The 13780-nt window shown below is 35.2% G+C and overlaps 1 protein-coding gene across 3 annotated transcripts; it reads right to left on the reverse strand.

Annotated features, from left to right (window-relative positions):
• Positions 1-362: 362 nt before the first annotated feature.
• On the reverse strand, positions 363-13253 carry LOC101223080 (sister chromatid cohesion 1 protein 4). 3 transcript variants are annotated; one of them, XM_011650684.2, is made up of 16 exons: positions 12339-13253; positions 11001-11262; positions 10790-10887; positions 10638-10690; positions 9668-9717; positions 8790-8880; positions 8310-8631; positions 7708-8202; positions 7139-7591; positions 6890-7034; positions 6378-6514; positions 4300-5243; positions 3816-3849; positions 3204-3306; positions 1938-2067; positions 363-856 (listed from the first exon to the last, which is right to left on the reverse strand). In XM_011650684.2, the coding sequence occupies exons 1-16, from the start codon at positions 12460-12462 to the stop codon at positions 758-760; spliced, it is 3540 nt and encodes a 1179-aa protein (XP_011648986.1). In that variant the 5' UTR covers positions 12463-13253; the 3' UTR covers positions 363-757. The 3 variants fall into 3 exon arrangements, with proteins under 3 accessions (XP_011648986.1, XP_011648987.1, XP_011648985.1); XM_011650685.2 differs by having other exon boundaries at positions 7708-8106; positions 8769-8880; XM_011650683.2 differs by having other exon boundaries at positions 8769-8880.
• Between the last annotated feature and the right edge of the window lie 527 nt (positions 13254-13780).

The following is a 13780-nucleotide window of genomic DNA, read 5'->3' on the forward strand; positions in this document are numbered from 1 at the left end:
TTCAAGTCATCCCACAAATAGAGATGGTACAAGCAAGATGGGATCTTGGGATGGCTTCCACATCTCTTTTTAAAATAGTTAGAGATGAAGCATCAACTCTTATTGTTAATAATAAAGAAACTAAGCCCAACTCAGATGTAACTTACTAGTTAGCATGGATCCATTCACTTGATCTATATAAATTCCAAAATTATCTTTGCAATTGTTTGATCAAATCCATGGGGGAAAAGTCCATGGTATCTCTCCAACAAATCCAAATACAAAGTGGATTGCTCAAGTTCACAGATTCATTTTCATTCTGATATTTACAAATCAAAACTTTTGTAGGGAAGCTTTCAAATTTGAGCAGACTCCATCATAGGTGATTCTAACAAATAAATCAGCATCTTCAATAGCAAGAGACTATTTTTACAGATAATATATACATGAGAGTATCTGTCATAATACAAAAGTTGGGTACAATAAACACATTAATATACGATGTGCCCACTTGACTCGACCCGACCTCACTGTTAGACTCACTGACCACTTTAAGTAAACGTCTATCTTAAACAAAGCAATATATAAATAATAATAAAAAAAGAAGAAAGAAATACAAAAGATTATTTTGTTGGGAGGGGGAGTTTCTGATGATGAAAAAAGCTATCGACATCCCGAGCGGAGCATCGGCCGAACTAACATCTACCGGAGCCTTTTTGTTTTTTTGGTTTTTTGGTTTTTTCCCCAGCTGTGTATCTCTGCCTTTTCCTAAAGTAAATCAGAAACTTGACTTCATGAGGTTTATTCTTGGCTTTATACTGATGTTGTCAAAGGGTCTTTCCTGTTCTACATGGAGGTAATCCTTTGTCTTGAGAACCTGGAGAAAGAGTGATTTAATCTTATACATAAACGAGCCAACCAAAAAAATTTGTTCCAATTAGCACGAAAAGTAAATATAACATATATTCAGAACAAAAAAAACCAGAAGACGTCAATATAGGCAGGTGGCGAGAACTCTGTAAGATGCAAACTGAATCGAACAAAATATCTTGTTTGCACACTTGTCCAAGATGAACCCCACAGAGATATTAACCATAAAAATCATAAACTTTGTAAATGAACTTTGGAATAACAAAATAGTCTTTGAATACATAAACGTGTCTGTGCCTAAAACTTATGTTTGACATTGGAGTTGTTTAGGAGACTAGAATAATGGAATGAATTTGTAATGTAATTTGAAGTCCATGTTTAAATTGAATGATTTAGACCTGACTTGTGATGACAAACTCATTCTGTTCCCACAATTTTCAATCTCCAACCCTCTTTCCCACCATTCAAATGCTTCACAACACATTTCCTTTCTGCCTTCAATTCTTCTCCCATTTCGATACCCCTCCCATTCTCAGTAATTTGATTACACTCAAATCTATTACTGAAAAATCTATAACTCAACAGTCAGAGACCGAATAAAGATGTTTATAAATTTTAAGTTGTTCTCTATAGCTTAATCTCCATCCTTATTACTAGATGGTGGCACATTTTCTAAACCAGTTAAGGTCTCTCCAAGTGTCCAATGAAAAATTTGTCGTGAAAGAAAATTTCCACCATCCCATAGGCCATAACGGCATGAATAGCTTAGAAGATTCAATCCTCCCATACAAACTAAATGAAAACTTCTAAATTCCAATGCACCAACCATAACTAAAATGGAAATTAACCGAGAAAAAGCTGAAAGCTCGCATGCATTTTAATTTTACAAGTGAGCTAAGAGGTGGGTAATATTTGTTACATGATCAAGAGAATAACACATAAGATGCAGATGTCACTTATCAGAACACTAATTTCTTTTCAAACGTTTTCTACCTACAGTGGTATTAAAAAACAATGCACAAGCACAACTAGGAAATCATACTCATACAAACCAAGATGTAAATACGTGAGGGTACAAAATGACGTACCAATGTCTCGAAAAACATTCTTGATGCTTCCTTCCGAGTTTTGTTAACGAGTAAACTATCCATGTGAAGAACCTTTCTCCCATGTACAGTGTCCCTATCAAAGAGATTTTGAAGGTATCTGGCAACAGCCCTGTAACAAGGACTAGTGATTAGTTCGGATGAATTGGAAATAAAGACACGTGATATATGAGAGAATAAAGAATTAGTATGCAAATCAAATTTCTGGAATACATGCTATCCAATGAAAAAGTACACAGGTTGAGTGTGCTTTTTAAGCAGCATATAAGTTAAAGCACACTAATTATCCACTCCCAGCCTATGTTTATTACTTTAAGAACATTAAATTACCGGTTCACCCAAGAGATTAAGCTACTGGGTATAAGAAAATTTAATTATATATTACACACTCCACCTCACTTGTAGGCTTGAAATGTTTGGAAGACCCAACAAGTAGAAATCAGTTTTAATTGGAGAGAAAACAACAAAGCAGATGCTTGAACCCAAGACGATGTCTGAAACCATGTTTGATAGTATGAGGTTCCATCTCAAACTAATTAGCAATGAGAGGTGTTACTCATCTATCTTATAAAGAGTGTGAATCCCCTTAATTTTTCTAACATAGGATTCTCAAAATCTCAACATGCCCCTCAAGATGATGTCGGTTTCACCAATCTAGATCGAACCTCAAATTTATTTTATTGGATCGAATACCCATTTTGGTTTTATGAACTATGATACCATCTCAAATCATCAATTCAACCCAAAAGCTTGAGCTAGTGGTTGAAGGTAAATTTAATTATATATCACTCACGGTTCTACTTTTCAAGTTAAGAATCATTACAACAATAAAGCAACTGAATACCTCAAAAAGATTAACTACCCGAGCATGCTTTCTACATTAAAAACATAAGACAAGAGTAACTTTCTAATTTCATTCCAAAGTAGCTTGCTTATACATTGTCCCGTGTTTAATAAATTGTTAGAATTAACTTCAATCCAAAAAACTAAGTTTGGTGAAGCTAAATGATGCAAACTATTTGCGGTCTAAACCAAAATATATTAAAAAAAAAGAATAAATACAAAAGAAAGAGTGAGCCAAACAATCTTCAAATTCTAAAATTCCAAATTGAGAAAATGGCAACAATCCTTTATCAGCATGTGCAGTTATAATTCAAGTAGCTTTCAACTTAGAGCAAAACCACGAGTCCAAACATCAAAGATAACAGAAGAGACAATATGTGTATATCCACACAATAAAACACATACCTGGTGCGGGAAGACCATCCACTGTTTTCAAGAAAGCTAGGATCTCCAGCAAATTGCATGTTGTCCTCATCTTCTTCATCGTCGTCATCTTCGTTCAAAAATTCTGGAGGAAAATAGCATATCATCAGCAAACATAACAAGAGTTGCTCTTGAGTAAAACAATAATTTGGCCCCTCAAATATTGATTTTTAATTTTAAAAAATAATAATAATAAACAAATAAACGAGAAAGAGAGGAAAAACACTGAATCTGATTTCCTTGAGAAATTTTACTAATGAAATTAAGATTACTGTCCAGGTACTGAAAATATATAATAATAATAAGAAGAAGAGACAACAAGAAAACCACATACAATTTCTAAAAGGGTATTGAAATATGATACGAGGGAAAAATTCCATGGGAAGAGAGAAGGCAAGCTTCTGTCTGTAATTTGCGTTCCTTTTCTTTTATCAATATAGGAATACTATGTGAACACAATATCTACTAGTCAAAATAAGAATATAGATGCCATATAATTATGACCGGGGGAAATTAAGGTGACAATAAGGACACTACTAGAACAGAATCAAGAATGTCAAAATAACAAAAAAAAAAAAAAAAAAAAAAGCAAACCTATATCATTGGCCATTGTAGCATCCTCAAAGTCCTGCACAGCAAAGAAATTTTAGAAACAACGGAAGCAAACAAGTACTGATGTGAAAAGAGAGCAAAGTTTTAGGGAAATGTGTACAAAAAAAATAAATAAGAAACAACTTTTCAATGAAAGATGAAAAGAAAAGATTTCAGAAAATTTTATGAAAACTATGTATTGATTTAATGATTTTAGTAAAACTACACGTCAACCTTTATATTGATTAGTAAAACATTAATAACCCACGAATTCATCTAACAGCTTTCTCCTCCCTAAACAGAAAAGGATGTTAGGGAACCAATGGGTACTGTCCCAAGAAAATAATATACCACTGAACAACAGAAAAAGTTCTAATTTATAACACCCACTTTTTATTTTTCAGCAAAGAAACTTGTAATTCTTAAGATCCTTTCATGCTTTAAAAAGAATAAAAACAGCACGAGGAAGGGAAAAAATTGAACATACACCACGGTCTTCCATAGGATGGTCAAGGATATTCGATTCTGTATCCACAATATTGAGCAAATCAGCTTCTTCAGGATACTCCGGATTTACAACTTCATTGAAGGGGGTACTTTTAAAATCCATATCAAATCCCGATGAAAAATGAGAATCCACCTGAACTCCATCAATTAAACAAAGAGAGGCCGCATCCTTTTCATCACAAACAAAGTCTGTCGTCTTTACTCCATCCACATCAATTTCCCCTAACTTAACAGGTTTGTCACAATTTTCAGGGGACAGATAATTGGATTCACCATTTTCTCGAGGTGAGGTTACAAGGGAAACATTGTGATCAGATTTTTCATCGTCAACGTTATCTCCGATCTCAGTGCAATTATTAGTATTAACAGTGTCAAGACCTATATTCCCTGTCTCCACCGTAAGAGTATCTTCAACACCAGGCTGCGATTCCAAAATTTTCTCTGAAGAAAAACAAGAAATATCCACCTGGAAAGAAGCATTTGGTTCATCATATTTATCCTCAATGGCTAAGGATGGCAACTCTAACTCCGGAATGTCAAAGCTATTGACTACATCATCAACATTTCCCGCTTCAGAATCTATTTTTTCCACCTCACCCATGGGTTCCAACCCAGCATTCTTGGTTGAAGTCACTTGCTGCTGCTCTTGAACATCAAGATCAGGACACTCCAATGTTAACTCTTGAGCTAACTCAGTTTCATTCTGAACAGCAGCCTCAGCAAGCTGAGATTGGAGATCAATTTTGTCAACCACTGCTTCAGGGTTTGTTTCTGTAGCACTTTCTTCGGTGGTGTTTGGCCTAACAGCAGACTCAATATCGTTTCCTGCCTCAGTAGAAGCACTGAATGTACCCTTCTCATAAACCCTGATTTCACTAAGGTCAAATGCTTCTGCATGCAATGAGAACAGTTCCTTGGAGATGCCTACAGCATGTGGAAAACACCTTGCCTTCAAAAAATTATTCAACTAGCTAGCAAGGAGAAATTATTTAAAGAATGCAAGCGATGAAATACGATATGGAGCAGCTCCAAACACTATAACACTACCAATCCCTTATCATTAGAACTGAAGGACTCAGTTATACAATCTACACAACAGATCCTGTTCAAGTAAGGTAGTTACAACCAATCCATTTCTCTGTGACAAAAATTTCATCAACATAATTTCCTTCTTAGGGAAACTTGATTTCATTTTAAAGGAAATATTATGAAAATATTTACTAATGAAAAATACATTATCTGATTGAGAAAAAAAAATGAAAAAAAATGAGATTTCTTTTGGGAGTGGCATAGGAATGGAAATTAAAACATCTAGATGTATAGAATTGACTCCCGATCCTCCATCAGAGCTTGGGGGTTTTGGCATTCACAAGTGAAGGAAAAAATGGAGCTTCTTTAATAAAATGATGTTGGAGATTTTCAAATGAATCAAGTGGATGGCATATGACAGTAACAAGTAGTTTGGGATTTGCGAGTTCATGTGGTTCACAAAATAAAAAATGGAAAGTTGTAGTGTAGCAGTCCATTGTAGAACATATCAAAACCTTGGAGTTATATGTGACCAGTATTAAGTTTGGAACTGGAAGAACTCAATTTAGTCAGACTCTCAACTCGTCAATTTAACATTAGCAATTCAATTTCAAATATTCTTTGCAGTGGTTCAAAAGAAAACATATCTAACTTTTTATGACCAGCATTAGAAAATGAGTCGAGGAAAATTTTGGCAGGGAGGATTTTACTAGAGGAAAAACTTGATATATTTAGAGGTTTAAAAGAGGTGGTTGATGTACGTTCCCTCGTTTTTCAGATAACAAAGAATCACAAGATCTATCAAATCCTCTTCAATCAAATATACTTAGGGACAAGTGAAATTAGAACGTGCAGGAAACATCATTGTTTTCGAATGAATTGAACGTGCAGAAAACTAATTGTTTTTTCATTCATTCACAAGTACAGACGACGTTATCAACACATTTAATCTTCATTAACAAAATTTTACTACAGCTGAAGGTGATGGAATTATGGAAATGGATATTTTCTAATGTAATGACAAAATACCTGAATATATGGATTCACTGAAAATTTCCTCTTCTAAGAATTGTCTCTGAATCATTGAAATTTCAGAACGAGTACAAGGTGCCTTTTTCCGAACACGACGTATGTCTTCAGTGTTTGTAAGTTGTTGACGTATTGTGCTGAACAATAACAGTACACACGCTATTAGTGTTTCAACACTCAGCAGGAAAGGTCAATTTACTACAATGAAAATCTAAATAAATAGTGAAAATGTACCAAAAAACAAACTTCTCAGTAAAATATTAAAAAATGGTATGTTAAAGACAAAATCTCATACTTTGTGATTTAATACTGTTGAATTTTTAACATCAATAAAACTAAGGAACAAGGAACTACAAATTAATGTGCTTGCAGAATCCATAATAAATAATACAAATTTTAAGGAAACTTTAGACATAAGAAATTTAAGAACTATATAGAAAACTTGTGAAATAAAGTACAACTTAAATATCACATCACGTATATATAAACAAATGGATGCATATGATACATACTCTCCATGCAAAACCATCACATCATCCATAAGCACCTTCTTCTTTGAGGTGCCAACTCGGAGTGCAGATCGTGGGCGTTTCAGGGATACTGTCTCGTGCACAGGAGGTGATGGTTTCAGTTTCAAAACCGAAGATCTTCTTCCAACTAAATCAACATGAAAAGCTACTCAGTTACACCCTAGCTATCAATTTAAAAGTCAGAAAAATCAGCACACTTTCTCCGATACGTCAACAGAAATGTAATAATACCTAAAATAGATGATAACAAATCATCATCATCAGGAATGGATTCTGTAACCTTTTTAGAAGGATGCACCCCAACTGACTCAGCTGAGTTCAAACTCTGGGCTGTTAAAGTACTTTCAGTAAAGCTTCGCTTCTTTCCCGATATAAGATTAGTACCAGAAACACCTCCATCATCCTCGATTAAATTTCCTTTGTTCAATGAAGAATCCAATGGTAAGTTGTCAACATGCATTTCAGTAAGGCCCTCTGGTACAGAAAGAAACTTCTCAGGTGCAGGGAAGTCCGAGGTGGGAGACCTATTAGAAATTTCTGTGCAAATATCATTAGATAATGCACAATCCAAAGGTTTGTCAGAATCCCTGAAACCGGCTTGTCCATCTTCAGAAAATTCTGTACCAGCTTTCTCACTTGATTCCAAATTTTGGGTAACAGCAGCGGTTGCCTGGTAGCTTTCACCTAAAATCACAAAAAATGAACTAAATAATCATGAGAGCTCCAGAAGAATAAGGTACATCCTATATTCTTAGCATTTTTGTAAGCATAACAGTATACCAAAACCACCAATTGATTACCTTCAAGAGATGACCTATCAGGTTCGATTGCATGGGAATTGCATGGCTGAAGCACAGACTTCTCCATGGATGTAATTTCCTCACCATTGAAAGAATTCTGAGCCTCAGTGTCTTTTGGCTCCTGAAATTCCTTAGATTCAGCATCAATAACCTCAGGCCTACCAGGAGATTCTTCTTGGTACGTTTTATCTGGAGCAACTTTTTCAGATGAGAGCACTTCAACCAAGTTGTCCGTGGGATTTGAGGATAGTTGATCACCAATCAAACCACCTTCTGATGCTGTTGCATGCATGCTATCTGAAGGAGCTTTATGACCTAAGTCCTCCATATCAGGTGTGACACCGGACCGACTAGGAGACATCGCAGTTGCATCTAATGTAGATTGGCTGCGGTTATATTCTGCATCAACGTGATCAAGAAAGGTCATTTCAGGCTCATTGTTTATTACAACTCCATTGTTCAATTCTTCCCCTGTGCTTGGGCCACCCAAAGCGTCTGTATATATGAGCATTTTATAGCAGAGGATTTATCTTTTCGGTAGAAACAACAAAGGATAATTTTTAGAAAACAATACGAGTGAGGAAGAATTAAAAAGTAATTACCTCCTTTGATCTTTTCCATTGCCTCATCAGTTGGCAAAGACAACTGTTCAAGTTTTCCATCTTTGTTTTCTGGGTCACTAGAAAGATGGCCATTCCCTTCAGGATGCATGCTTCTTGTAGTCTCATAATCCAAATCATTATGGGAAGACCAATCCAAAACGTCAGTAGTACCACCATAAATATCTGATTTCCTGGATTCATTATTTTCAATACCCACAGCTTCCAGGTCTGTACCATGATCTTCCATTTTCAAAGAAACATCACAATCCTGTACGCTTGACAAGTTGCATTCATCCACTTGTCTGGTAGTAGACGACGGATTCTGCGTAACATACAAACAAACTAAAAATTTGTGGCCAACTCTTACCAATTTGTATAAATAGATTCTATCATTTATATAAGCTAGAGTGAACAAACATCTAACAAATAGAAAGCTAAAATCATAAAATGTCTATTAACCTGAACCCCATTGACAAGTACCTGCACCGTTTCAAAAGTTTCTACATGTTCCTCCATATCTCCATCCTTGTCTTTCAAGAAGGTTGATTGAGAAGGTGTCGGAGGATCATTACTGCAACCACACACAAAGAACAAAACATATGAGTTCATGGGTCAACTGGCAGACTGTAGATAACCTTAAAAAAGTAGAGTCTTCAATCATAAGACGCCAAAAGTAATAAGAGAACTATAATTCTTTTTATTCTTTTTGGACTGTGTTGCAACCCACAGCCTCTTGGTCAAGTACTAATTACACCAAACAATTTTGTAATTACTGCCTTTCTACAATTTTCAACATGGGAAGGCCATTATTCTTTAGTTTCTGTAGGGGAGGGCCCTCTTGTCCCTTGCCCTTAGGTTGTTCTCTTTGTTCTATGTATATACATGTTTCTTATCCAAAAAAAAGTATGTGCTAAAGGAAAACTAATCCCACCAGATGATGATCTCAGATGCTATGGGGAAATTATCCTTGCATTCATACAGCCAGAGCCATATAAATACTTACATTACATACTTGTTTAGTTTACAAGGTAAATACCTATTTCTTCATACTTCACATAAGCATTTCGATTTAATCTGATCATTCTTAAAAGCTAATTGAATAAAGCACTCTAATAAAAACTAAAAAATTATATAGATTTAAAATTATATATTCAATTTTAAAAAACACACACACACATTCCAACAATACTTTTATGGTGAAAATTTTAGCCAATCAGAAATTCTGCACTTCTAGTAAGGATCTAATTATTTCTAGAAGTGGGAGTGTATCATTTGATACAGAATTCCAATTTTATGGATACCAAGATTAAGTAGAGCGACCAAGCTTTAAAATCCCATATAGATATGAGAATGCTTACTCTGAAATATTATCATGGTCCTTAACAGTGATCTTCTCCACAAAGAGCTCCTGCACACCAGTAGGTGGGAAGGGGAAGACAAAATTACAAACAAGAGGGAGGAATAAATTAAACAAGAAACCCAGAAGTATGTAGTTGCTTAGTTTTAGGTATTGGCACAACTTTCAACTTTCTAAACAAGCTCCAAGTTTGTTGGGAATGGAATGTATCTACCTTTCTGTCATATATCTCCATTTTTAAATTTTAATGAAATGTGTTTTTTCTCTTAAAATCAGACCCATCGTGATCTAATAAATTTAATTCAACACCAAAGACTTCAATCATTAAAAACTCCAACTCATTTAGGAAACTTCATTTAATAAAAGCAAATCGATAGGTCTACATTCATTCAGCATCCAACAAGATATTCAAAACAGCGCATTGTACCATGTGACAAATTATTCAGATGACCCCTCATAATAACCATTATACTAGATCTAAAAATATATTTTCTCAACAGTGCAAACTGGCAAACACATTGACGTGACCTCCTCAAACAATTTACTAGGGGTGTAAACGGGTTGGGTTGGGTTGAGGGACATTTCCAACCCAAGGTTGGTTGGGTAGACAACCCGAATAACCTGAATAGTATTCTCAACCCAACCCTTAAAATATTGGTTGGGTTGGGTTTAGGGTTGTCATCCCTAAGTATCAACCAACCTTTTCTTTTACCCCATTTTCTTCAATTAATAATAAAATATATAATAAAATATATATATATATATATATATATAATATATATATATATATATATATATATATATATATATCATTAATTTGGGTTGGATTGAGTTGAACTGAATTTTTCAACCCCAACTCGAGACCCAACCCAACTCAACCCTTATAATATGGGTTGGGTAGTCCGGGTTGTCGGGTTATTCGGCTTATTCTTACAACCCTATAATTTACTGTATTATTATTATTATGTTACCTCCTCCTCAAGATCTAAACCAATTTGTGAAGCATCACCATCACCAAATCGTTCTGCATAGCCAAGAAAATTAAAATTTGTCAAATCAACGCTTGATGTCCTTTATAAAACTAAAATATCATCACATGAAACATGGAGCAAAGAATACTAACCATCCAAGCCAAATTGAGAAGTGGTGTAGACTACACCCTCCATAGTATCTTGAAGTGTAATTTGCTCTCGAGAACTAACGTGATGATCAACATAATTACTGCAACAAAATTAGAGGTCATTCACTGAGGGGAAAATGCTAAAATATACCTTAGTTGCTATTGCTGCTGGTTTATCATATTCAGAAATATAACTAAAAATCCTTAAACTAACCCTTGATAAATTTCATTGTCTGGAAGCTCAAAATCATCAAGATCAAAAGTCTCGGGCAAAGTGATAGAATGATATGGAGCAGTAGATTCTTCAGGGGGTAAATCAACAGCAGTAGAACGGAATGCTTGCTTTATCTTAAGCAAAGCTTCGCTACAATCATCAAATAGGTAATTCACCTTTCTAGAATATATCCTCACCACCCCAAGAAGAAGATGGCTGGACAATCGCAATGCAATTGGCACATCAGGGAAAAGAATTGAATCTGTTCCAAAATTTTGAATAGATAAGTAATTTCCTAAGTTCCTACCAGGGAAACACAAATAAAAAATAAAAAATTGCCACATATGGCATTTTAAATTATCATTTACAGGCAAATTTAGTCCAATCTCCAAAGGAAGATAGATTCCCCCAAAAATTGTAAAAGGTAAGATATTGCATCAATCTTTGGAACCATAATATCACAAACTATAAGCTTGTGCCACTAAAAATTGGTTGTTTTTCTTGGGTGGAAAACTATTCTTTCATTAGAAACATCATAGAACCTGTTACTAATGTTATCAGTACTCCCATAAAGATAAAGAAATTATAGAGAGATAATGTAGAGCTGAGTATCGAAGCTTTTCCTAGATCAAACTTGTATTCTTATTTTTATCAGCGAAAAGTTGTTTCTTGTAAATAATGATATAATTACCAACATACACCAGTACTGAGATCCAGAACACAACCAGTAGGCTAGATTAAAACCACCACACTATAATCTCTCATTAAAAGACGTACCGCACAAGTAAAACATTTTCCATAACCAAAAATAATTTCATTCAGACAGAGCATGCTGCTGTATGCTACAACATCTATTTGAAAGAAGATTAGTACCCAAAAACATTTGGACACAAAAAAATCGATTAGCTCTTGCAACTATATGTAGAAAGATCCACCAATGCATGGGAAAAATAATTTGCTCTTCCAATTTGTAAGGGAGGTGCAGCCGCACAGGAAATTATTGCATCCTAAGACTACTAAATTCATCCCCCAAAAGAAAAAGATTCTTGGGCTTCACTAGTGAAAAATTGCACCGCTAAATGCTACTAAAAGGGGGTAGGAGAGTAACCAGCGAATCGTACTTTCAGTCAACAGCTATCCCATGTGGGATTGGGCAAATTTATCTACACTAGATCAGGTTTTTTCAAGAGGGGAGAAAAAGATAGACCGATTGTGTAAATTTTCATATCTTTATCAAATGTTCTAGCTTTGATTTGTCTACGAAGGAAAGGGAAAAATGAAAGAGCCAAGAACATAAGAGTGAAAAATAAAATAAAATAGAATAAAAAAGTAACTAACCAACTGAGACCCCGATATCAGTGTCCGCCACTTGATTTTTCCGCAGCTTCCTCTCCAAATGTGCCGCTATCCATATTGTCCCAAGCGGCCCTTTCTTGGCCAATATGAATTGAGAATAGAACATCTTTCACTTCACCTATGGAACCTTAACTTTAACACAGAAACTGTTTCCCAAACCTTCCTGAAGTCGCAAAATCCCATTAAAATCTCCAAAGAACCCAGCAAGAGAATAACCCAAATTCTAAGCCAACAAGAGGTCTCAGATACAGTTGAACCCCAAACCCATCTTCTCCACCACCAAAAAAACCATAAACAATCAGTACGAATCAAAACCAACCAAATTTGTATAATTCACAACAGAAACCCTAATTCTGACCCACCAAAAAAAGAATCCCAATTTCCACCCTTAACACACAAATTAAGCAATTCCAACCTAATTCCAAACACAAACCCCAACAACTACAAACCCCAGTAACAAAAAACAACAAAAGGCAAGCTAATTAAAAACTCCCAGAACTTCGAATCCAAAAAAGAAGAGACCCCAATTCCCAAAATCAAAGTGGGGTCTCCTTAAAACAGTTGCCACAAAAGCTCGAACACCACGACTCCGATAACCAACGCTCAAAGGAATGAGAACCCAGATACGGAAGCAGCTAGAAATCCCAGGAGGCAAAGTGCTTGAAGGAATTCGAAAAAGGAGCAAAAAGTGAAGAAGTGGGAAAGAACCCAAGTGAGAAGAGAAGTAATCTTGAGAGCAGAAGAGTGAATGAACCGGATCAGACCGAGTTGACCCACAAATTGAAGTGAGAGAGCATAGGAAGTCTGTCTGTAATGGAGAGAGAGAGAGAGAGAGGTTGAAGAAGCGGGGTCTGGCTCGAAACTTGAAGGATTTTTGGACAGTGAGCGGAAAAACTAAACGCTGTTGGTATAAAACACAAAAGAAGGTTGTCTTCTTAATCACACGCGTCAAATAGCAATTGGATGGTGTTCTTTTGAGAGTGAGATTTGAGTTTTTGATGAAAAGTTTTCAAATATTTGAATGAAGTTTTGGGAAAGAGCCGTCTTGGGAAAGCTTGGATTTTCCTAAAAATTATCCTACTTTTCTCCTTCTTCTTCTTAGCTTTATTAATTGTCATTGGGGCTTATTAAATATACAAGTACATCAAAGTGAACTCCAAAATCAAAATAAAACTTGGAGCGAAAAAAAAAAATGATTCAACTCCACGATAAAAACAACAACAATAAATATCATTTTAGTACAATGATTAACACTTCCCATCTTTGTCAATATAACTTTGAGTTCATATAATATACCAATTCATTTTTTGGTCCCTTAATTGGTGGAGTTGAGTTGTATATTTTACCGACTCATCTCAATTCTTACATTTTCTCCATGTTTTTAGTACTTCATTCATTGGTCACCATCAACAAGTATCGTTGCC

Source organism: Cucumis sativus, chromosome 2, assembly GCF_000004075.3.
Source record: "Cucumis sativus cultivar 9930 chromosome 2, Cucumber_9930_V3, whole genome shotgun sequence".
NCBI lineage: Eukaryota > Viridiplantae > Streptophyta > Magnoliopsida > Cucurbitales > Cucurbitaceae > Cucumis > Cucumis sativus.